This window comes from Caretta caretta, chromosome 12 (assembly GCF_965140235.1).
Source record: "Caretta caretta isolate rCarCar2 chromosome 12, rCarCar1.hap1, whole genome shotgun sequence".
NCBI lineage: Eukaryota > Metazoa > Chordata > Testudines > Cheloniidae > Caretta > Caretta caretta.
Genome location: NC_134217.1, coordinates 8748239 through 8774263, shown reverse-complemented (window position 1 = coordinate 8774263; position 26025 = coordinate 8748239). Strand labels below are relative to the sequence as shown.

General features: G+C 44.0%; 1 protein-coding gene across 2 annotated transcripts in view; it reads left to right on the top strand.

The window, feature by feature from the left end:
* Nucleotides 1–26025, top strand: part of GNAO1 (G protein subunit alpha o1) — a 297622-nt gene that overhangs the window by 251731 nt on the left and 19866 nt on the right. The window contains exons 7-8 of one of the 2 annotated variants that reach the window (XM_048817045.2): nt 225–378; nt 4869–20824. The exons of the other annotated variant lie outside the window; for it this stretch is intronic. Coding sequence (XP_048673002.1) covers nt 225–378; nt 4869–5056 — 342 coding nt within the window. The 3' untranslated portion in view covers nt 5057–20824. Of the gene's footprint in view, nt 1–224; nt 379–4868; nt 20825–26025 lie in introns of those variants that run through there. 2 annotated transcript variants of the gene reach the window in all.

The following is a 26025-nucleotide window of genomic DNA, read 5'->3' as shown; positions in this document are numbered from 1 at the left end:
TAAACAGCTCTATGTAGTGAAATGCCCTTGTTACTAACTATGTCAAATATAGGGATTGCATCTGTGTATGTATATGTTCACCTGTATGTATACATAAATTTATTACGTATACTGTAGTTTTTATTTTTTTCCCTCCTCGATTTAGTTATTTTAGATTTCCCTACATGTTGAACACCACGCGGTCACTGTCTTTAGCCTGATATGCTCTCTCCTTTATATTGCAGAACCGCATGCATGAATCATTGAAGCTGTTTGACAGCATCTGTAACAACAAATGGTTCACAGACACCTCCATCATCCTCTTTCTAAACAAGAAGGACATATTTGAGGAGAAAATTAAGAAATCTCCATTGACTATCTGCTTTCCAGAGTACACAGGTAATGAGAAACAAGGGTTCCTTTTTAAACCACGTGCACAACAATGCCCAGCAAAGAGACAGGTGGCTCAGGGTAATGGGCTATGCAGCTTTTCAAATAGAGGTTGTTGGTTTTTAAGGTACATCTCAGGCAATGATGATAAAGGTTCCAACCCTGCAACCCTTAGGCAAAACTCCCATTGACATCCAGCGGAAGTTTTCTTTGAATAAAGGCTGCAGAAATAGCCCCCAGCAGCTTCCATTGTCTGACAGCTGTTCAATGGCCCATGTAAAAGCCAAGTCCCTAGGGAACAAGTCATCACCATCACTAAAATAACCACAGTTGCCATTAGCTGACCTCTTGTTGGCAGTTTCAGAGGGAAGGTCAAGGCCTGAATGAGCATGGAGATGATACTCGGCTCCCACTTCTAGAAGCTCCCGCCTCTTGAGGCTCATTGGTTGGGCAACTTGGCAGAGGTTTGAAGAACCTGCGCTGTTTGTGAATAAATGGTCGTCTAACCCCTTGGGAATATGACACCTCTCGTGAGCACCGTGTTGCCCCAGAAAAGACTCAACTGGCTTATTAACCAACAAATAAAAAAGTAATTACAGCTGGATAGACACATGCCATGCCATCGACAAATAAAGCCAAAGAGTCCATAGCACAAGGCCACTCCGTTTCCCCTGATTCAGATAGCCACCTCCGTTTCCATATGCCAGGCATTACTAATTATACCACCAATACCTGGCTCTTACAAAGTGCTTTTCATCAGGAGATTGTGTTATGCAGGAGGTCAGACTAGGTGATCTAATGGGCCCTTCTTGTCTTAAAGTCTACAAATCTCAAAGCACTTCACAAAGGAGGTCAGTATAATTGTCCCCAATTAACAGATAGGGAAACCGAGGCACAGAGCACTGAAGTGACTGCCCAAGGCCACTCAGCAGGCCAGTAGTGAGAATCAGTGCTAGCTCAGTGCTCTATCCACTAGGCCACACTGCCTCCAGGTTGCTGCTGCAGTAGCCCACAGGTCCCCCTCTAACCCAGTCCTCAGAGGATGTGAATTGTTACAGCCACCAGTCACAGAGCTGGAGCTCTTTAGCTCAGCCCGTAGCAGATCATCATTGGAGCTCTGGAGGTCCCCAGCATCAGTCGGGGCAGTTGTCCTACTGACACTAAGTACTTTTGATGCAATGTGCTTAATATTAAATGAAGATGGACATTAGCGTACCCTGGAGATCAGCACTGAAGTGCTGCAACAGAACAGCATGCAGGAAACCCCTCTTGTGCCTGACTGCCTCACGTCTGGCCTGTTGATGATAAGAACGCTTCCTCCTGCAATCTGCTGCTCCACTCCATATCTCACTGTCTTCCACAAACCTTCAGTCAAATTCCGAGCTGGCATCAAAATCAACGTTTACAGTCATGAATTAGTGAGTCCTGCTGGAGACATCCAGATGAATCAAGCTGACAGACAGAAAGGCAGGTCTCTTTGTCAGTCAGCGTGGTTGCAAACCGAGTATACCAAGAGCATCACAGTTCTGTGGCATACCAACAAATTACAAAACAGAGCTCCCCAGATCTGAGCACTTGATTCCCACTCTGAATGGGCAGAGAGGATCCCTCGTTCTTTCGCTGTGACAAACAGTAAATTAATATTGAGCTGATCTGCTCCCTTTGTGATTCAAGAGAAATTCTGCAGCTTACTCTTTCAGAGAAGGATCAGGTATTTATTTGGGGATGGGGTTGTGAGATACAGGAAAGAATCCAGCCAGTTGATAAAGCTAGTTACCTCACTAACTAAACATTTCAGCCAACAAAGGATTTTCTGTACTCAAAGTCCATCGGGGCAATTTTGAATGAACTTCTAAGGTGCTGATGAATGTTTAGGCATATTGTAGAATTAATTATGTTGCCACAGAAATGCCCCACTCTTAAGGAATTCCTAGAGCTATTTCTAATGACGTGGAGATGCTGATAGTAGGTAAAATAGAAAAGAATGGAACTTAGTTTTATAGAGAGTCTTTCATGCTAAAGGAATCTCAATACAGGGACAAATTAGATACTAGTGGCTAGATCATCTGTGGCTGCTGAGGCCTCTGCCCAAATAAAAAGGAGGAAAACAAATGTGGCTGTGAGCCCTCTTGTTGCATCCCAATTCTGGGCCTGGCTGGGAACCATGCCGGTCCCTCTCATAACTTAGAAGACCCTCAAGACTGTTCTAAATTGCACCAGTCGCCCACAGCCCTGAGGCACTATTCTGGCAGCTGGGAACTGTCAGGAGGTCAGGGAACCTCAGCCCCACTCCTTTTCCCCATCTGCAGCCCCTGTGCCAGCAGCCAGGAGAGGGGTGGCATAGCAGTCAGGACATTGGTTCTACGTGACCGTGTAAACATCTCGCCAGAAGGCAGGCTCCTCGCTCAGGCCCCCATTCAGCAATGCACTTAAATATGTGCTTCACTTTAAGCACACGCTTAAAGTTAAGCTCAGGTTTCAGTGCTTTGCTGAATTGGAACTTTAGGGCCAAAGTGAAGATGTTGATGGGAGAAGCTTATTCATGTCCTCAAACGTTCATCTCGCAAATGCCACAGAACACAAACCACCCAAGAAACACCTGCACGTTGGCCTTGTGGCATGGTGAAAAAGCAATGTTCAAACAAAAGGGGTCTCTGCTGCTACACAGAATTCATTGATGAGCATATAAATCAAACAAGGGGGTTTTAAGATCAAGAGTTGGTTACACAAAATGCTTTTATTACAGTGAAGATCCAAATGTGCATTAGTCCTGCTGACTGGCACAGAACTATTAGAAGAATGCATCCACAAAGGGGCCGTTGTATTCTAAGGCACTGTCAGTTTCTTTCTCCTTAATTTACCCATGCTTTCAACGAATCCACAATCCTTGGCAAAGCCGTGTCAGGGTGACATGGGCACATTTCATCAAGAGTCACAATACTTTATCCCCTATTGCCCTCAGTGGGAGTCCAGTGGCTACATCCTTGTGCGTCCTACTGACAAGTTTTCCTTTTATAAAAAAATGCTCATATGTATATTGGCACAAACAAAACCAAACCAAACCTAGGGATCAGTCCTGTAAGCCTTACTGAGGCCCCAATTCAGCAATCTGTCTCTGCCTAGCATTACACATAAGCACACGCTCAACTTTAACTACGTGCTTAAGTTCCATTGAATTCATTAACTTGTTTAAGTGCTTTATTGAATCAGAGCTTTAACCCCTGTTCAGGCAAAACTCAGCCATGTGCAGGCCCTTCTCTGACAACATGTAATAATATTTCACATTTATAAAGCATCTTCAGTCCAGAAGGAACCCTGAGTGCTTCCCTGACTCGAAACAGTGGAATTATTCCTCTCCACCCCTGCCCAACAATGAAACACAGTCACTTCTGGGAGTTAGTGAAATTGCTGTTTGACAATACACCAGTTCAGGACAAGAAATTAAGACTATTGTATCCAAGTGGAAATGTACATCCAAAGAATGTAATTATCTAACATAGAATCTGGCCAGTAAAAGAATGAAAAAATAAAATCCGTATAAGCAGATAATAGGCTTTTGGCGTAGACATTTGGCTAGGGAAGAGGTGTAAACCCTTGTGATTTATTTGACACAATCTAAGCTATATTTCCACAAGCAGATGCCACTGTAGTGATGAAGGACAATTTCTGGAACCGATTGAAAAATGGGAAATTTGGGGGGAAAATTCATCCATTTTTTCCATTGACATTTTAAACGTGAATGACATTTTTTCACAGAAATTTTGAATTCTTTTGACCAGCTATAGAGAAGGTCAAAAAAGATGGGCTGAATTTTTCATGAATATTTTTGCAAACAGTTCATCCTGGCTTTGAAATTGGAAACATTGATTAAAAATGTTGTAAAACAAACCAAAATTTGGAAAACATTGGCCAGCTCGAATAACGGACGCTTTTCTGGACAGGTTTCAGAGTAACAGCCGTGTTAGTCTGTATTCGCAAAAAGAAAAGGAGTACTTGTGGCACCTTAGAGACTAACCAATTTATTTGAACATAAGCTTTCGTGAGCTACAGCTAACTTCATCGGACAGTCGCTGCTCTTTGGCAAGATTATACAGAATTCCTTCTGCTTCCCTCTTTAAAATGACTTCAGTGCTCATTGCCCTCTACCTCTATCCCGCCCACTATCCTGTCATTTTACCTTCATGCACGATCATACAGGGTACCAGTAATCCAGAAAGAAAATATCATTGGGATCACACAGTGGAATGGTTTCACTGGCAGGAAAGCATCTGCTCCTGTGCTAATTTTACATCGGTGTAACTCTGTTATCTTCACTCTTGCAAGTGAGAGTAGGATCAGACCCATAGATTATTTCTTAGGGTACCCAGTAAGAACTGGCCATGTTAGGACAATGATATAATGCTACTAAATTCCCATTGCCTTCAGTTGAAGCAGATTCGGGCCCTAGGTTTGGGACTGTTTTAATGCGTGCTTTACTTTCTTCTTGGCTTCTCTTGTAGGCTCTAACTCTTTCACTGAGGCCGTGTCCTACATCCAGTCTCAGTACGAGAGCAAGAACAAGTCCCCCAACAAAGAGATCTACACGCACATCACCTGCGCCACTGACACCAACAACATCCAGTTTGTCTTCGATGCTGTTACGGATGTCATCATTGCCAACAACCTGCGTGGATGCGGACTCTACTAAACCCCGCTCGCTGCTCTCCCCACGCTCTCCAGGAAACGCTCTCCCATTCAGGTTGAAGGGTTGCTCCCTTTTTTTTTTTTTCCCTCCAGAAGATGAAGTTGAAGAAGAAATTACATAATCCCCCCTCCTGGCTCCCAAGAACCTTTGCAGAAGATTCTGCTTTCCCCTAGTTGTCTCTCCCCCCACCCCCTTTTTTTTAATCCCCCCTGTGTCTCTTTCCACCATTCAGTTTTAGGATTGGCAGCCCATGTTCAGGATACTGTAGTGCAGACTACTAGAGCCACTAAACATGTATTTCAACTACCAAAAAAGGCTCATTTTAAAAAACAAAAATCAATTTTTCAACGCCTTAAAAATATTTAGCATCAAAGTAGCAGTTTCTTCGTAAACTTGAGGGATATTTTTAATTCTCGTTATTTTTCTTTCATTCTTTTTGGAAACTCCAGATGCACAGCATTGACTTTGGAGGCACAGTCGGGCTCCAGTTTCTATCCCAAAGTTGGAAAGGTCAGGTTAGGTGGAGTTCTGAAATTTTGCTGGGGCGGGGAGGGGCAAACATTTGAACGACTAAAACAGACCGACTGAGGTTTGCTAGTGTCTTTTACTAAGAAAGACACAGTAACAGAAGCTACTAAGCATTGTGTAAAGGCATTCGTTACCAATAACAGTTTTACCTCACGCTTTCAAAATTAATGTTGAATATATTTCTCTAGCATGGTTTCGATAACCCATTTGTTACTCTAAGTTCATCCTTGTTCTCTTTGCTTTACTACAGAGCTACTGTACTGTAAGTGGGCAGTTTCTGGACATTCATGGGAACACTCATGGAATGAGACATTAGTGGCAAGAACTGTTCTGCACAAAGTTTTGAGTAGTACATTTCCTAGTGTAGCTAAAGGAGTACGGATGTGGATGGACTCATTCCTCAGAAGGGAGAGTGAGTGGGCATGGGTGTCGGACTGGAAGGCATGAAGGGACACTTTAAAGGTCCCTCAGAGGTGATCAAGGCACAAGAGACATTGGGATCAATTTCCTCCTGCGTCCGAGCTCTGTTAAATGCAGGGTTCTCTAAGAGCTAGTTAAGACTGCTGGGTGCAGTGTCAGCCTGGCCCCAACTTATGTCATTGGCCTAAGGGCCCTGAGGGGTTTTAGGCAGAAGATTAGCATGGAGAAGTTGTGCGCCCCCCCCCCCATGCCCTCTCCCCTCTCCTATGCATGTCCAGGGGAAGGTGACTGGCAAAGGACCCAGCGGTGCCAGGTTTGCATCAGCAAGAAGTTTCCCTTCTCAAAGGGACATTTCCAAATGAAATCTGTCCACTTTGCCCTATGTGAGCAGTATAAAGTGGACAGAGCAGACCAGAGACTGTGGCCCACAACCAGAAGTAAGCTTCCCATCTCAGGCCCCATAGGGGGATGCCATAATTCAGTCTCTTTTGGGACACCAGGTTTTCTAAGGCTACTCATGAGTATGTGGGGGGGAGAGTGGAAATCAGCCTGCTTTGTGCGTCGAGTGTGTGTATGTGTGCACACACAAATCACACTAGGCCCCTAGCAGCGTCTTTAGGTGCCTAAATGCCTTTAAAATTAGGGTTCTAAATACTTAGCTTCTTCAGCAATACCAGAAGCATGCAGTTCACTTGTGCTGTTGCTTACCAGTGGCCCCATGAAAAGCAATGCTAGACTTTTGTGGAACAGCTTTCAATTTTCCTGAACGATGGGCCTTGAATTAGAAAAATAATTTGCTTGGGGGGTACCTAGCAGTTCCTCACAAATAGCTCGGTGGTTTGAGCATTGGCCTGCTAAACCCAGGGTTGTGAGTCCAATGCTTGAGGGGGCTGTTTAGGGATCTGGGGCAAAAATTGGGGCTTGGCTCTGCTTTGAGCAGGGGGTTGGACTAGAGGACCTCCTGAGGTCCCTTCCAACCCTGAGATTCTATGAATATAAAAGCATTCTCGATTGCTTTTCCCAGTTGGCTAGTGGACTCCTCACTCTGATTGGTTCTTTCCGTTTAAGTGGTGAGGGGTCAAATATTCACACCCCGTGGAGTGGGACAGCAAAGACTGATGTGATACTAGACTGCTGGTAGCTGTCAGGACTGAAATTGGCAATGGGCCAGAGGTGGTAATTTTGGATGCGGGGGTGTTCAGATCCAAGGACTGAGTTTGGTCCATGGTAGAGATAATGGCCAGCCACAAAGCTTGGGTCTGGATCCCAAACTATCCCACAGATTGGTAGTGCTCAGCTCTGGGACTCTGTGTGGGGCTCATGTCACACACCTCTATACACTGATGTGCACAGGTGCATGCAGCCATTTTTCAAGATCCCTTTTCAGTGTAATGTTTTAACTACGTAGATGATGCTATGGGTTGTTGATACTCTAATGTAATTTTCTTAGGAAAATTGGGGTAGGGAGCTGATGCGATCATCATGATGGAGCAGGAAGGGAACGTGAAAACAGGAGAGGCAGGGGGCAAGGGTGTGGAGAAGAGAGGCTTGCAGAAGTGGAGGGGGAGGGAAGGGCACTGGTGATGATCAGGAGAACAAAGACTGGGGCCACTGAGGGGAAAGCAGATGGGGGTGGTGGTACACCAACAGCTTGTTGGCATTGCCGGGATGCTGGAGTGTGGGGGGCTCTGCTGCTGTTGTACGGCTGATGGCCGTGGCTTGAGGAGGAGTGGGAGTTCATGCATGCTCCCACTGCTGGGGGTGAGGCCTCTGGGGGAAAAGGTTTCAAGCTCTACCCCAGAAGGCCTTGTGGAGGCCCTAGTGGTGGCTCTGGGAGGAGGGCACCTGCTAGTGAACAATGCAGGTGAACCCAGATTTTAGAAAGGTCTTGGGGGGCCCCCCAAAACCTTGGCTCACAGGAGAGAGCAGGGAGGACCATGCTGACCCTTAACTCTTTACTATATTTTGCATGTGTACCCATAGGCCTACCCATGATCCTCATCTATGTGACCTCTCCCGGGAAGTCTCTGGACTGGGTTACAGTCTCGCGAGATTACACTGGTCTTCATACAAAGATAGCTGATGATTGGCTGAACAGGACACTATCAAAATATTCTTCACGGTTTTTTAAAATGTATTTTTTCCTATCCATTTATACTAACTGCAAAGTGCCAGACTAGTTCTTAGATAGCAAGAACCAGATCAAACCTGTACCATTTCACAAGCGCTAAACGCTGGGTTCTCTACTGGACCCAAACATGCCCGATCTTCGGAGACAGTCATAACAGAGTAGGGATTATAGCTATATGCTACAATGTTTAGCACTATATAAATGCCACAGCAGGGAGACACATATGAATGCAAAGAGCCTTGGTAGGTCTAGCATTCTTTCTGTGGGTCCTGGCACGAATGCTGTACACTTATCTTGTGTGGGCTGAGATTTCCCTGGGGCACTCTGGAGTATCTCAAACCCCAATAAGATCTGGATTTTCATACAGCTTGTGTCCCCAGGCCCAGAAAAGATAATGCCAGACCTGACTGACCTGCACAACATAGTAAGTAGGGTCCTGTTTGGGTTCAGGATGTGGGAGTCAGTGAAAGAAACAAGTATGGCGGGAGGGGAGCAGGGAGCTGGCACTGGGAACAGAAATGTAAGGTTGGGAGAAGGGAGACCGCTCTGGTTGAGTTGGCAGGAAGGCAGGGATGAGGAGAAGAGTGATATTGGGAGGGCTGGAGAAGATTCACAGTCTGGGAAGATTTAGATCTTCCAGGTGAACAAAAAAGTGTGCATAGGATATCTGTGACTAAAACTGCACCAATAGTTTATCCTGATAGTGTCCTCCGGCTGCAAGAAATTACCAGGGCAGCAGTTACCCTATACAATTATATCAGAGCTTATGCTAATATATAGCTGTATAAATGATAATCAAATAATGCTACATTATTAAATAATATCTATCATTTTATAGTCATGCATCACTTTCCGCAGGACAGGTATCTGCAGTAACAGCAAGAGTGGTTCCATTGTACTGTAGTGTTGTCCCTGGCTCATCACTGCTGAAGAGGAATAGCCTTCTTTCTCCCCGCACTGTAATATCCACGTTCAGCCTGAAACTCAAAAGAGCTCCCCCAGGGACAGCATTCATCAAGAGTCAGCCAGCGGGTTTAGTATTCCTGTGCCAACCTTTGAGCCTCAGTTGGCGGAATCATGGAGTAGATTTTTGTATAAGTCTTTGCAGGATCAAGGCCTAATGTATCCCTGTGAAATCAATGGAACTACTCAGGGCAGTAAACTTAAGCAAGTGGGTGTAGGTTCAGGGCCATAGTCAGGTAGTGGGCAATGTGAAAAACAGGTGAACTACAGGGAAGCTTCATAGAGTTTAAAGCCAGAAGGGACCAAGTTAAAACCACCAAAACAAATGGGCCATGCTGGCTTCTTGGTTGCACACCACTGATTTCAGTGAGATTGTACAAGGGAAAATTTAAAGTTGGCAGCATCTACAGATAAAATGAAAGATAACTAATGAGCTCAATTCCTTGCCTTCCTGTTCAAGATGACATACAATAGGAATCTGGAGGCCACTCTTTCACTGGAAGGCTTTTGGGAGCCAGGAAGCAGGGATTTTCCTACACCTCCCCCCAAGCTCCTCCATCCCCTCTCAGGGGTCAACTGGTTACATACAGTGTTGCCAATTTAGTCATTTTCCAACACGCACCCCCACCCCATAAATTTGAACACGCCCTCTAATTTCAATTTTTGAGGAAAGTACTGCCGGGAAATAAGCCTACATGGTCCCAAAAGACCACCTCAGCTCTCTGGTTTTTAGAGGTGATTTGGCAGATGAGGATGGCAGGGATACCCCTAGTAAAATGTTGCCCTTGGGCAAATTAATTTATACTGGTTTCTAAAATCTGGGCCAAAAATTTCAATATGACACATTCAGTACATTGCGCTACACACTGGTGCTGATGACTAATGTGAAGGAGATGGATATAATTTAAAGAACAGAGCTATGAAATAACATCCATTTATCTAAAAATGTATAGATAGATACTGGGGCATACACACACGCCTATATATAAAACTATTTAGCATAAAGTGAAATGCCAAACATACATAGCATAGAACACCAAAGACTTTATCTCATTACAGCTGATAGAAAAAGCTTTGGCCTTTATTGAAGTTTAACAGAAGCAGCTGCTCAGTAGCACATAAAATTTGGGGCCTTTTTTTCCCCCCCTCCCCATTGCTGGGGATAGAGTATTATCCTGTTTAGTAAGTACAGTAATTGAATCGGTGTTCTTATTCAAGATGGCTCTGAGGCATCGGGCCTGATTCTCCACTGCCCTGCACCTTGTGTGGGGTGGGTGCCAGTTGTGGCCAATCTGATGGATAGCATTTTGCACCCACTTTACGCTGCTGTAAATGACATTGCGACATGCAGGGCAATTGAGTGTCAGGCCATGGAGTTCTTATCTGGGATTAGATCCAGATCCAAACCTCTTCAAAGATTCAGGGGTTTTCAAATACAGTGTTCTGGGTCAGAATCATCTCTCCTGTAGGTTTTTTGCAGGGTGGCAAATGGGCTGTGTGTTATGTAATCAGCATGGATTGATCTCCGGGGGCTGAATTCTATGGTCCTGACTCAGAATTTATTCAGGCAAAGTTTCCAATGAACTTCATGGGAGATTTTGCTTGAGAAAGCTGTCAACTGCCGGATTTTGCCCTGGTTAATACAGGAGTCTGTAATGAACACTATATTCAAAAGGATTTTAAAAAGAGATTTAAAACCAGAGCAAATTGGGGGGGGGGGGGAAAATACACCACTCAACAGCCTACCTCAAGAAACAATTGACCCAATGTGGTCCCATTTCAGTCTCTCCCATATTTGTCCCTATGCATTTCTGCTTTGCGCACACATGGATGAATGCATACACAAAATGGAAATTTGCATACTTGTATGTCTGGAAACCTAATTAGTCATGTGCAGGTGTATCAAATCTCATTTTGCACTCACCAATCAGATCATTTGTACCCAAAGGAGGCTTCACCATTAAGCATGCACAAATGCACTGTGAAAATTAGGCCCACGCTGGGTACTTCCCACAGCTTTGCATAACAAAGATGGATCTGATGGAGGGAGAACTATTATTTTTCCCTGTTCTTTGAGTTTTTGGTCTTGGAATTTATCCTTGGCAGTGTTTCAAAAATAATAGGGTGAAATCCTGGCTTCCGTGAAATCAATGGCAAACTCCCATTGACTTGAATGGGACCAACATTTAATTCACAATGCCTTAAAGCAGTGATTCTCAAACTTTTGTACTGGTGACCCCTTTCACATAGGAAGCCTCTTAGTGCAACCCCCCCTTATAAATTAAAAACACATTTTTATATATTTAACACCATTATAAATGCTGGAGGAAAAGCAGGATTTGGGGTGGAGGCTTACAGCTTGTGACCCCCCCACCCATGTAATAACCTCATGAACCCCTGGGAGTCCCAACCCCCAGTTTAAGAACCCCTGCCTTAAAGGGAGTCAGTCTCCTTTGGGCATCTGATCCCCTTCAGAAGACCAGCCAGGAAGCATCTTTCATGGTTTCTATGTTGACTGGATATAGGATTCTTTTTAGCCATGCATGTTTTCTTAGACTTTTCTTCCCTTTTTCTAGAATTGCTGATACTATATGGGGTTTCCAGAGTAAAATAGATCAGGGTGAAGTAAATAGTTGGATTTAAATTAACCTGGACTAAACTATTATAAACACAATAGTTTCCTAAGTGCCATAATAATGCATTTAAACACAAACATGGTAGCTGAGGTTGAGCTCAGGAATGGGAGCTATGCATTTGGTTCCCACAGCTTCCTCTGTGTCTCTGGGCTAATCACTTAACCTGCCTGCCTCTGCCTCTCAAATTGAAATTGCCTATAATCCTTATCTGCCTCACAGAAGAGTTGTGAGGATTCACTAATAAATGTTTGCATAGCACTTGAAGGTGAAAAACTCTGTGCAAGGACTAAATATTATGATTTCTACTTGATGATCTTCTATAGACTTTGCCTCCAAAATCCATCCCAAGGCCTTAATCACTAGACTCGGTCATTCCTCCCAATTCTTTTCCGTGGGGGGGGGGGGGGGTTGCCATGAGCAGCCAACCTTTTGCCCAATGCTTATTCTTTCTTAAGCAACAGTTATAAGTGCAGGAACTGTGTATAACTAAAATAGTGAGATACAGTCGTCATCCCCCTGCCCCTTACTAAAGCCCTCGTTGCACAATAAGACAGTCCCTGCACGAAGGCTGCATCCTTCTGCCTTCAAATCCCTTACAGTCCCCAGAGAGAGTTATTTTTATTTATAAACAAAAAACACACGCTCACCGTGTAGCATGTACTTTGCATTGGTACTTGAAATCACAACAAAATTATGTTGGGGGGGGGGGGGGAGAGGGATGGCATGACGTCTAATAACTAGTGAAAATCAGCTAAATTTATACCACCCTGCTCTTGGATGCTAGTATGGAGAATGGCCACAGATGCTTTTTTATTCTACTAGTGTATCTTGAAAAGCTCTGTATGTTTGGAATGACTCCAGTCCCCAGCACCATATCGCTAACCCCTATGAAGATGTCACACTGCAGGAGTTGGAATGGGCTGTCAGCATCAGCAAAAACTATCTGAGGCCCTTGACTTGCCATGCCTTCGGTAACGGGGTTCAATTCCTCCGCTGGGGTGAGTGAGCCTAGATCCATTGAAATCAAGAGAGCTACGCTGATTTATGCCCAGGTTCTGTATACAGCTGTTGTGCAGTTAATGGTCATGAAGCATGTAGTAATTACATAGTCCTGCCTTGTGTTCAGGGGACTGGACTAGATGACCTATTGAGGTCCCTTCCAGTCCTACACTTGCATCATTCTATGATATGTTTTCTCCATGAAAATGCAACCATCTATGTACTTAGATTAAAGCCATTGTGGTTTCATTATATACAAAAACACTAGGTTAGAGCGAGGATTTGAATGTAGGCACATGAATACTTACTCAGCGCTTACTTGTGGCAACCTTATTCACAATGTGTAGTAACTTATTACGCATACAATCCCATTGATTTCAGTGGGACTACTCATATAGTAAGGTGCTACTCACCATGGGTAAAGATGGCACAGTTGGGGCCTCAGAGTAGTAATAAAACAGTACTGGAAATTTATATACTGATTATTAATAAACATTTTGACAGGCAGAAGTCACACCTCCACTTTTACTTACAGCCTGAGGAGCCTAGTCTAGAAAAGTAAAAGATTTATTGAGTAATCTAATCCTGCCACCGCAGGATTATACCCTACAATTTCTGCTCTAGAGCTTTGTCCAATCAGCTGGTCAGTCTTCCACAACCTCCCTTGGAGAAACTGGTCTACCATCAAACTGGTCTCTCTGTTTGAAGAGTGGGCAAACTTCTAAATCTTCCTTTGCCTCATTTTATCCCATCCCTGTTTGGACCAGCTCATGCCCATCACAATATTTAGAGCTAGCAGAGAAGGAGAGAGATGCAGACACAAAAGGAGTGGATAGAAACACAGCTTTCTGCTATGCTCACTTTATTGTTCTTGCAGCAGAAAGAATCTAACACGAAAGTGAGGCTTTGCACTGGGCAGTGCTCAAACATTTAAAGAGACAGGACATCCCAACAGTAGGCTGCCTTCTTTTGCAATCCCATTTGTTTGTCTGGGACTCACCTCACAGGCTACCCAGAATCCCCAACAGCAATTGCACACACAGACCCAAATTAAGCCTTATTGTGCCTCTGACTTCAGTGGAGCTGTGTCCACTTACACAACAGCTGAACTGTGTCCAAGCCATGTCCCGTAGCTGTTCCATGACAGTGGAGAGTGGTCAGTATAGGGATGGGATGGAGGGTTCTGCTGTATTGTCAGTCATTACAGTTTTGTTTTACAGGACACAGATACCCATGTAATAACTCCATAATTATGTAATGGCCATGTGCTGCGTAATTATAAGCTAAGTTCTAAAGGGAGTAATTATTTGGTAATGTCTTCAAAATTACTATTATGGGATTTAACCTGAAAAATTACATTCTGTATTACAAAGCCTAAGTAGAACAACTTCTTGGCTAATACACACATTTTACTTCATTAAACCTGTCATTACATAGTAATTACACTTTCCTGCAAAGTTACAAGGAAGTGACATGTCAGCCCTCTCTTCCTGTTGCCATTGGAGTCTGTGGCAAAACTCCTTTTACTTCCTCTAATTTTGCACTAGTTTAACTATTGATGTTTGAAATCATTTCAAACAGACATCACCACCACATGTTCTCCACAGAGGATGACTGCACCAGTCAGAGGGACCATGAATGATGGCGTTGCACCAGGCATTGTGTAGTGAAGTTCCCAGATCTGGTGCAATCTTGCGAATCCAAGAACCTCTGGGGCGGCCCCATGGGTGGTGCCAGGTAGGGTCAGGGCATGCACCCCTTTGTGCATTGATAGGCAGTTTGAGCGCATGCTGTGTCAGGTGTTTGTCTATCCTGACAACATGGCCAGAGAGCATGCAATGCCGCTTTTGAATATACTGAGCAATAGAAGGAAAGCCAGATCTCTGCAAGATTAGGGCATTTAACACAAAGTCACACCACTTTATGCTCAGGATTTGGTACTGATGGTGCATACGGAATGCCATTAGCTGCTTCAAGTCTGCCTATGAGACTCCTGACAGAGTTATTGCTGATTTAGATCAGTGTAAATGGGAGGAGAATCAGTTTGCCCTGACTTCAATGGGAGCAAGAGCAGGTCTTAGTGAGTACATGAGAACTACCAATTAGTCGCAGAGGATTAATTTAGCCATATAGTTAGTTATTAATGATGGGAGTCTACATGGTATTTTCTCTTAAACTATACATGGCTTTTTTTTTAATTTATAACTAAATAATCCACAGCCAATTCTAATAGTTGAATAGTTGCTGTGTATGAAGGTTGCGCCCTGTGAAAGAATGTATTCTTTTAACTGGTTCTCAGTCCGTTGGTACAATCATCAGCCAAACTGGATATTTTGCTTAGAATGAGACATGTAGAGTGTTCATTTTCAAAAGCACTGTGTGTTGGCCTATTTCTGTTGGCTAAGTGACACCATTCTAAGTGACTTCAATGGGAGCAGAAAGAGTCCAGCACTGAGTGCATTTGAAAATCCTACCCATTCATCTTCTTTCATCTTTCAGATTTGTCCTCCACTCTATGGCTTGCAATGACATGGAATGAATCCAGGTTGTCCTTCTGGAGAAGGATCTGAGAGGGCAGCAGTTCACTAGATATTCCATGGTTTGAATGTCTTCTCCATGGAAGCTGCCTTTCCTTTTCCAATTGTGTAGTAGGTAACTGCAGCATCTGTATGAGGTTCTGATGGGGGGTACGCTATGATCCAGGTCTTATGTGGAGTGGTGAAGGCAGGAAGCTGGTCTGTAGGATCCGTAATCAGGTCTTGATTCTTGACCCCACAGGTTTCCCACTGCTTCTGCCACTTGTCTTTTCATGACAAATCCCATCCACAATTCTTGTTGAAGTATAAACTGTCCCGCATCTCAGCATCTAGATGAATCACAGAACGGATTCTCTCTCTCACACGTACACACACACACACACTCTTACGTCATAAAGTGACCATGTCAACCTCCACCTTTAAACAAAGGCTTGCCAACATTACTGAACCCAGTGATGTAGTCACTTCAAGTGCAGTGCTCTCACCAGGTCTGCCCCTGGGAAGACTGCAGGATGCAACCTCAGAAGTCACAAAATTTGAGTACTTGCCAGAAATCATGAGAATTCCACAGACAGTAACAATGGGCCTTCGTTGAACAAACCACACAAGCAGCAGTATCCTGGGATATCTGCCCAAGAAACAGATGTATACTAAGGGACTGATCCTGCCCCCATTGAAGTCAATGAGAGTTTTGCCATTGACTTCAAAGGAAGCGGGATTGGTTATTAATGAGGTTGATTGGATAAAAATAGTACAATACATGGGACCACAATTTCGTCTGTGCCAGGCGGGTGAATCTTTAGGAGGGTGACCAAGAATTCAAGACATGTTTGTGGGGGGAATAAATATAACATGCTTGATACTGAGAGGTCGAGCTCATGGAATAGTGGTTGTTCAGCACCTCTCAGGATCAAGCCCTTAGACTAGTTCCTCCCAGTTTGGTCACACACTCAAGCCCATATTACTTGTGCACCATCTCCACAGCAACCACATCACACGTATGTGGCAGAGTTCCTGAGAGGCCCACCATTGCTGAAGAAGGGAAATACAAATAGGTCCAGTTTAAACTAAAGAGCTGGCCATGTTTATGCCCCCATTTCGTTTTCCATCAGGAACTATCAGAGGGGAATACAGTCTTATTGTAAGTTATGGTTTCTGAGCTGCTGCCATTATAGGGTATCGTGGATGTTGGCAGATGTAGGCCCGTGACCCGCATAGATATTACACTGGGAATGTGATTCTGAAAACAGACAGACAATTCTGTGTTCAAGCCAGCAACGCAAGAACTCACTAGAGGGACCTTTCACTTGCACTGAAAAGTATGGTGAACTTGTGCAAACTGCAGCAAATTCAGGCAAAGCTATTCATTGCCGCTTCCTGGACAGTGATTTTTTTTGTCACAACCCAAACAGGTTCTTCACAAACATAGCCAGCTCCACATTACTGATCTAGAATCAAAACTGAGGTCTTTTCACTAGGACCAGTTCTAGATTAAAGGAGCTGTCTGGTGCCCAATGCTAGAGCTACTATAACTTGGATTTCAAATTACTAGTGGCATTGTGCAAATCTCAAATGCAGTGGATGACATGGCAAGGGATCTATCCCAGATGAGCAAGTAGCATATGATTCATAACAGTGAAATGTGACACAGCTCTAGACTGGATCTGTCGCAGCAGAAGTTAAATGTGTTTATCTCTACTCTTATCTCTACTCTGTTTCTATCTCCCTGCAGCAGTACCTCCGGACAGGGACACAGTGAAGGACTGTTAATACATTGGATGATATTTGTTTGCAGCTGCCTTCACAGTGCCCTAGAATAGCCAGCCAGCTTTTCCCTGGCCTGGTCCAGTCATTCTGTCCTTGTGGGCATTCAAGATCGATTTCCCCTTTGTACCTTGCTGTAGCTCACGCTTTGCATGGACACCAGCAGTCGCAGAGACAGCAGCTGTTCAGATATACCAGCCACTACAGGGCAGATCAGCCTGCTCCTTTCTTTGTACTAAGCACTAATGGAAGTTGCCTCCTTCCACAGCTTAAATACTGACTGAGATACACATTTGGCCTTTGGGTTGTTGGGACAAGCCACAGAAAACAAAACCTCCACACCCTGTTCTGTCATACAGGAGACCCACAGAGAAAAACATATTGACATGGGAGAACCAGGAGTCTGAATCTGACCAGAGCCCAGATAGTCACTGATAGGATCCAGTCTGAAAGCAATAGTCCCTAGAGACCAGTGAACTGCTGGCACTGCCTGTGGTCGAGAGTGTGGTAGAAGTACATGCTTGCTTAGGAGGGTCTATGATCCTCCCCCTTGGTTTGGTTTTATTTTTACTCAGAGGGGTCCACTGTTCCACTAAATCAAGAATACATAGTTCACAGCGGAAGTCAGTCTTTTTGTTATGCTCTGCCTTATAGTGGCCTCATTACAATTAGATCCCTGTTGATCTAGGATATATGGTATTTAACTGCTTCTCTGCCAGTGCACTCCTCCAGACCCCAGAGCGTGTTCTGTGGGGGCATTCTGTTGCACCCACTACGATCTCACGTCTCTGGTATGGGAGGTTTATATCTGGCTTGTGAGGCTGCAGTGGAGAATTTAATGCCTTGTCTTTTCCTGTGGATCATTTCTACCTCCCACCAACTACAATGGAATGAGGTGTAGCAATACCTCGAGTACTGTGAATTCCTCCCCACTGAACTGGCCACCTTGCTGCCTTTGCCATCATAGCCTGCTCTTTCTTCTCTAGGGTCTGGATGCAGTCCCAGATATACCCAATGCGCTGGCCACGCCTCTCAGCATAAGGTCGCAGACCAAGCCAGTCAGAGGCCCAGGCAAGGAAGCATTATGAAATATCAGCCTAGCTCCATCGAAGTGGCTTGTGGAAAATCGATCAGATTTTCCTGACCAAAATGTTACTTGTAAGTGTGGGCTTACCTAGCACTTGTTTGATCACAGGTATCATATTATCCCCAAAACAGAGTGTCTGAGGTACTTCAGAACAACTAGGAACAGGGTTTCAGAATGGAATAAAAGGTTTTACAGCCTTAGCTGTGGCATCCTGACTGGTAGTACCATAACTGGAAGACAGGTGGTCCGGTGGATAGGGAGTTGGGAGACATGGGTTCAATTCCTGACTCTGGATGTCAGGTGGCACAACAAGCCAACGGTGTTACTTCCAGTTACATTAGCAATGAAGTGATCCTCTGAACAGAAGGATCCACAAGAACGGCATGGCACTGTAGCATACCTCCAAAAGACAAATGGCCACTATTGGACCTGAGTAGGTTAGAGACACAGCTGGGTCACTTCTCCAACTCCAACACTGGGATGTGGCCTCTAATAGGGAGACCTCCATTTTGCATGCCCAAGACCCGCCTTTGCACATGTCCAGCAGACACGCTAGGGGTGCAGATTTGGAGGCTGAATGGCACGCCTTGTCAAAAGGTGGCCTTGTGTGTCTCTCTCCGATTTCCCCCAGTAGGTTTCCTTCAGAGCCCTCAGTCATGCTGAGATAAATAGCTGAAGGCAGGTCAGAGAGCTGCTGACACATTCCAGCAGCAACAGAAGGATATCACAGTACCTGCCCTGAAGCACTCCTGCCTCTCAGCTGTGACTGCTGCTGTTTTGGTGATCAAAGTGGGAAAGAAACTTCTCAGCCAGCACCCTGTATTCTGGGATGGAAGGGTTTGAGAAGAATCTGGAGTTTGAGCTGACAGGACAGTTGATTGTTTCCATTGAGCTGGCTTCCCCTGCAGTGTGAGCTCTGCAGTAAGAAGGGGTTGGACTTTTACCCTTTGCCTTGCATGTTAACCCTCCAAAGACAGGAACCTCAAAAACCATCAGATATCCTTGAGACATTGGAGGAGACATTCAGAGGGAGGATGGGCAACTCCAACTTAGGGGATGAGTCAGAGGGCTGTCGGGGGAGGGCAAGTCACACTCTTCCCTGCCAGGAGAGATGCCAGAAACAGGCGCGGGAATAGGCAGCGCAACTCCCTGGCCCTACGGAGAGAGATAGAGGAACCACTGACTTCCTTGCTTCTTGTGACTAGAGAGGTGGTGTAAGGGATGGCCTGTCATGGGGGCTTAGCTCTGTAGGTCCCACAGCCAAACTAGGCAGCATGATATCGTGAGGGGACATGGCAATGGGAAATGGTGAATGCATTTCAAAGCCCACTCCACCTCATGGAAAGGGGAGGAGGGAATGGTGGTCAGGGAAGGTGAAGGTTTGCTGCCATATATTTTTTCCCCCTTGAAGTGCTTCTAGAAAGTAGGTTTATGGCCAACACCCAATTGACATGTGATGTTAACAAGTGACACTGTGCCAATAGCCCCTCCCGCCCCGGGGGGTGACAATGAAACTTTCACTGCTGCCTCGGTAACCAGACTAATCAGCATTTCCAGTGCCACGCTCACTGGCCAGCACTGACTGACTGGACAGCACCCTGGTCTTGCAGTCCATTTTATGCTTTAGCTGGGGACAACTGCTGTCCCCCACAGCACACCTATGGTAATAACTTAGGGCTGAGAGGACTCCCAACTACCGGAGGCAAGGACAACGGCGAACCTGCATTTCATAGGGCAGGCCTGATTTGTCACAGGTCTCTCCCACAACGGTTGTGCCTGGCACTTAGGGCCACAGGAGAGTCACCCATTTATTCCCACAATGCAGCACTGTCATGGGCAGATGATGCAAATGGGGCAGACAACTTGGGGTTTGGAGACACCACAAAACAAACCTCGCAAATGGCCCACACCAAACCCGAATGTAGATCTGTTTAAGCCACCCCTTACATGCTAATTTGGGAAACAAATCGGGATGATTAAAGACAGGCCCTTTACTACATTGAAAAAAAAAGTTTGTTCTTTACCGAATGTATTCCTCATTTGTTAACACCTGTGCCTCCCTCTGTAATCTAGGCCCTTGCTCATAACGCTCCCCTGACTGAGGTAAAGTCATAGAATCTCAGGGTTGGAAGGGACCTCAGGAGGTCACCTAGTCCAACCCCCTGCTCAAAGTAGGGCTGATCCCCAATTTTTGCCCCAGATCCCTAAATGGCCCCCTCAAGGATTGAACTCACAACCCTGGGTTTAGCAGGCCAATGCTCAAACCACTGAGCTATCCCTCTTCCCCTCATCCGTTTTCCTTCTCCTTTCTCTCCCCCACCCCATCCATTTTCCCCTCCAACTAAATAGAGAAATAGCAGCTTTTAGAATCATACACATCACCACCGTTTGTTTCTATTCACCGACAACTGTGGCCCATAACTGTCCTCCAACTTCCCCACCACCTCCCCTCCCCACAGCAGCACCCGGGGCCTTTTTGTTTTTTAAGGAATGCTGACGTCTGCTAAGATTTTTCTTTTTGTCAATTCCTTGCTGAACCTTTTCTCGTGCATGTTCAATGGCCCAACTTGTATTAACTGTAATTTTGTACGGGGAGTGACTGTCCATCTGGTTAATAGATCGTTAGTGTTTGTAATAATTTATTGGCTGTCAGTAATGTATTTATTAGTTACAAAATGTTAATAAAGTACCAGCTCTTTTCTAGTGTGAGAGGGTTTTATTGCGTCTCCCTTTGAGGCCCTAGAAATCTCTGAATTAACAATACACACGCACACGGAGCTGCTGCCATGACACTGATGGAACCGTCACTCAGCTGCTACAGATGTTTGCCAGAGCTCCAGGCTCTTGGAAATATGGAGCTTTAAGAGGATGCTGACAAAAGGTATTTTTAAAATATGTACATCAGATCTTTTTGTCTTTTGAACTTACCCTTGTTTTCAATTACTCTGTGGAAGCTTGAAATTGAAGGCTGTTTCCTTACAAAAAGCATTTTAACACTGTGTGGTCATGTCAGTAAGATCATAAATGCCTGGGTGGGTGGTTGTCAGAATTTGGGGGTATCTGTGTATATTACTTACATGGTGAGCCAGTATCATCTGTTGTCTTGCACAATGACCTGAAAGTCTGAAATAAGCATGTACATTAAATGCAAAAAACCCACCCTTACATTAATGCAGCATTAACATGGATAATTTGAACACACACACCCCCCTCAAGAAATGCAAAAGTTAAGCCCCTCATGGCAGTATTAACTCTTCATCTACATGATTCAGTACCCAGGCCTGCGGGGTGACCTAGGACAAGTCACTTTGGTGCTCTGTGCCTCAGTTTCCCCATCTGTAAAATGGGGATAATGATCCTGACCTTCTTTGTTAAGCTACTGATGAAAAGCACTACCAGAGCTAAGTATTATGAGGACTATTACACACATTTGAACTGGTTTAATTTAAGAATTGATTTTAAACTGGTTTATGTAAGATGGACACTTATTTCAATTCAAACTCAGCTTATTTCGGGTTAGCTTAAGTTGATTAGAAACAGATTGGAGCTAAAGCAAAGTAGGACTCTCAAACCAAAGTAAGAGAGAGTGTCCATGAAGGGATTTGCTTCAGTTTAGCTAAACCAGCTTAATTAAACCAGTGCAAGTTTATGTGTAGACACAGCCTCAGCCAAAATGTATACATGCACCATGGTTTGCAGTCCTTGTGTATTCTGGTTGTGGTATACTTGTACACATGGAGGGCAATGTGGCTGAGTTAAAGTTTAACTTCCTGAGCTTTGTTCCAATGTCTGATCTTTTGGAAAATTCCTTTAGCAGATCCAAGTGGAGATTTCAACACAGGTGCTGTTTTCTTGGTGGAATAATACCGCTGGGTTTTCCATGTCATGATTGGCTCTAACTGCTCAGGACAAGGGGTTGCACATTCATCCCATAAAACAAACAGAACATTATTATAAGCCATTATCATACAGAAAGCAGCATATTTGTTCACTGATGCTCTGTAGATCATAGTTTGATGGACATGGTGCAATAGCCTTTGTTTTCCTAGGTCTATAATCTGGTTATGTGGTCTTCTATTTCCAATGTGGTTTTCTGGTTCTTACACCTTTGGTCAAAGCTTGTCATTTTGCAGTGGTCCCTAGCACTACTCAATATCCAGTGTACTCATATGCATGAAAATCCATTTAAATATAATGGCATCATTCTTGGTTGGGAAGAAATACAGTTTTCCAAATAAATAGTATGTGTCTACGCTGGTATTATAAAAGTTGTTAGCAGTCATTAACTTTTAATCAATTCATCTCAGCCACTTCATTTTCCTTAAATAATTCATTCATGAACTTAATACAAGTGGGAAGTTTCCCATTCCTCTTAATTCTGTCCTAAGTATGATCCACACTTCTATGGTGGATATTTGTCTTTGCAGCCACAGATGTGAAACATTTATTGACGTGGTCTCGAGGATGCTGAACACGTATCTATCGAACTGTGTTTAACTTCAGTAAATCAGGATATTTCCTACCATTACAACAGAGTAGGTAGAGTATTTCTCTCCTTTGAAAACAACACTTATTAGTTTTGTTAACTTAGATCAAAGGTCTTTTACAATTTGGATGACTCCCAGAAGACACAAAGAAGGATTTCCACCAGTTGCAGTGTAGAAAAATTGAACTTTAACCTTATTGCCACTACCCATATCCAATCATATCATTTTAAACAGATAACCATGGAATGATAGAAATGTAGGGCTGGAAGGGACGTCAAGAGATCTAGTCCCACCCCCAGACTGAGGTAAACCTAGACCTTCCCTGACAGGTGTTTGGCTAAAAACCTCCAGTGGTGGGGGGGATTTCACGGTGTCCGTAGGTAATCTATTCAAGACCTCAACTATCCTTATGGTCAAAAAGTTTTCCTAATTTCTAACCTAAATCTCCCTTGCTGCAAACTAAGCCAATTATTTCTTGTCCTACCCTCAGTGAGCATGGAGAACAACTTAATGTTTTATAAAGAGGATGGTGATCAACTATCAGTTTGTAAGCACCTAGAAGATAAAAGGGTTATAAGGAACAGCCAGTATGGATTTGTTAAGAACAAATCATTCCAAGCCAACCTATTTACCTTCTCCGACAGGGTTTCTGGCCTAGTGGATAGGGTGGAAGCAGTAGACATGTCTTGATTTCAGTAAGGCTTTTGCACAGTCCTACATGACAGTCTCATAAACCAATTGGGGAAATGGGATCTAGATGAAATTTCTATGAGGTGTGTGCAAAAATAGTAGAAAGACCATACTAAAAGAGAAGTTATCAATGGTTTGCTGTCAAACTGGGAAGGCTTATGTAGTGGGGACCCGCAGGTGTCTGTTCTGGGTCTGGTAGTAGTCAATATTTTCATTAATGACTTGGATAATGGAGCTGAGAACATGCCTATAAAATTTGTGCATGACCCCAAGCTGGGCAGGATTGCAAGCACTTTGGAGGACTGGATTAAAATTTAAACCCACCTTGACAAAGTGGAGAATTGGTCTGAAATCAACAAGATGAGATTCACTAGAGATAAGTGCAAAGCGCAAAAGTTAGGAAGGAAAAAAAAACACACACCACTACGAAGTGGGGAATAACTGGCTTCGTTGTCGTATGGCTGAAAAGGATCTGGGGGTTACAGTGGATCACAAACTGAATATGAGTCAATGTGGCGCTGTTGCAAAAAAGGCTAACAACATTCTGGGGTGTATTAACAGGAGTGATGTGTGTAAGACCTGGGAGGTAACTGTCCCGCTCTACTCAGCACTGGTGAGACCTCAGCTGGAGTACCGTGTCCAGTTTTGGACACCACACTTTAGGAAAGATGTGAACAAATTGGAGAGAGTCCAGAGGAGAGCAACAAAAACGATCAAAAGTTTAGAAAACCTGACCTGTGAGGAAACTTTCAAGGCCTCCCAAGGAAAAAGAAATATTTGTTTTTGTTGTGCTTTTTTTAAAAAAAATCGTGTCCTATAATAGCAATAAAAAGTTCCAGGCATTGGCACAAATGGCTCTGAAGTCATCATACGCTATTGTCATTTCAGTTTCACTTGGGGGCTTAAGTCCCCACAAATGCTGTTTATTGCCTCATCTATTCTTCCTCCATGAGTGATATCCCTTAAATAAAACTGGGACTCCAAAAAGGAACCGGGAAAAATCATATGGCACATCTGTTATGGAAGCCTGAAGAAACCAATCAAAATGAGGTGAGTGGTGGCAGTGTGAGTAGGCTTCCATGAAGCACCACATGCTTTTAGTATTTTTTTTTTGCTGGATATGGATTTTCTGGAGTATGGACAAATTACTGCTCGGCATTTACAGCTGGTCTCTGTTAGAGAACTACAGAGTAAACCCAGGGTTAGTAAGATGAAATCAGACATCTGCTCATTACTGCATGGGACATTCACATTCAAACCACCCCTAGAAGAATTATTCATTACTAAACTCCTAAATGTGTAACTGGATCATCTTTTTATTAAGAAATACATACACAGCCTGGTTATTCTCAGCTGTCTACATATGCTACAGAGCCAGAACAGACCAAACATAAGTTAGAGCAGCCCCAGGGCTGCTCTAATTTCAACAGGGGCCAAGCAGGCCCCTAAACAATCCCAGAGGCAAGGTGAAAAGCTGGCTTGTAGTAACCGAGAATCACTAATGGATAACAAAAAGAAAAGGAGTACTTGTGGCACCTTAGAGACTAACCAATTTATTTGAGCATGAGCTTTCGTGAGCTACAGCTCATGGATAACAGAGGATCAGCATTATTAACAGCAGCAACTTCTTGCCCTGCATATACATACATATTATGGCACTGACCGGCTGTTTGCCCAACAGTGGGCAAATAGATAGAAGCAGTGTGTCCTAGTGGATACTGTACTGGGACTCAGAAGAGTTGGGTTCTATTCCCAGCCATTGGCCTGCTGGGTGACCTTGGGAAACTGAGGCACTTGCTCCACGTGTAAAATGGGGTAACGATACTGACCTCCTTTGTAAAGTACATGGAGACCTACTGGTGAAATATGAAAGCTATGTTTTAATATTAATTAGGAGGAAGATATTTACTGGAGATTTATTTTTATCTGAGAGAGGGTTTTTTTTAAATGGGATTCCTACTATTACCTTACTTTGATTTGTGTCGGTATATTGCCTCCTGACACTACCCTGGCCACTGCCAGAGGCAGAATACTAAACTTGAGCTGATCTTGTATAGACGTTACAGTAAATACAAAATGTGTGCGCTCTCTGGCTGTCAGTCACTGCTCATCAACTTAGCAAAGCTCCTACGAGTTCCACTATAGCCTGTATTTCCTAGGGTGGAAATAACTTTTTTTCAAAATCTGTTGTGATCAGTACTAGCAGCATTTGCTCTTTCTCCATTGAAATCAACATAGCTGCCCCAACGTGCACTTTTACAGAGCGACTATTTCTTTGTCTATTTCACAGGAAACACATGTGGCCATATTTAAGAAGCTCCATGGAAGTCAAATGGAGTGGTGATGTTTTACTAGGTGATCAAGGCAACAGAAGTCCCAGCTGGCCATGGATCAATACCAGAAATGACCCCACCAGTTGTTCCCCAAATGTGCATAATCTGTTTCTGTAGCTGTGCATGTAAATTGGCCATTTAAGCATGCAATTACTGAATTGTATCAGCAATTACGGTATGCAACACGCAAATGTAGTGCCCAACTGCACTCAAATTTTTGCACATGAACTTTTGAAAAGCTGTCCCTTAATTATATCTATTTCAGTGGTCTTTATGTACCTAATGAAAATGGATGACAACAAAATTAACAGCCTCACAAAAGCAGGGCAAAAGGCTTTAGAGCTTGTAGAACAAAGTAGTTATATAAAAGTGCTGAGAATTTCTATGCTGAAACTAC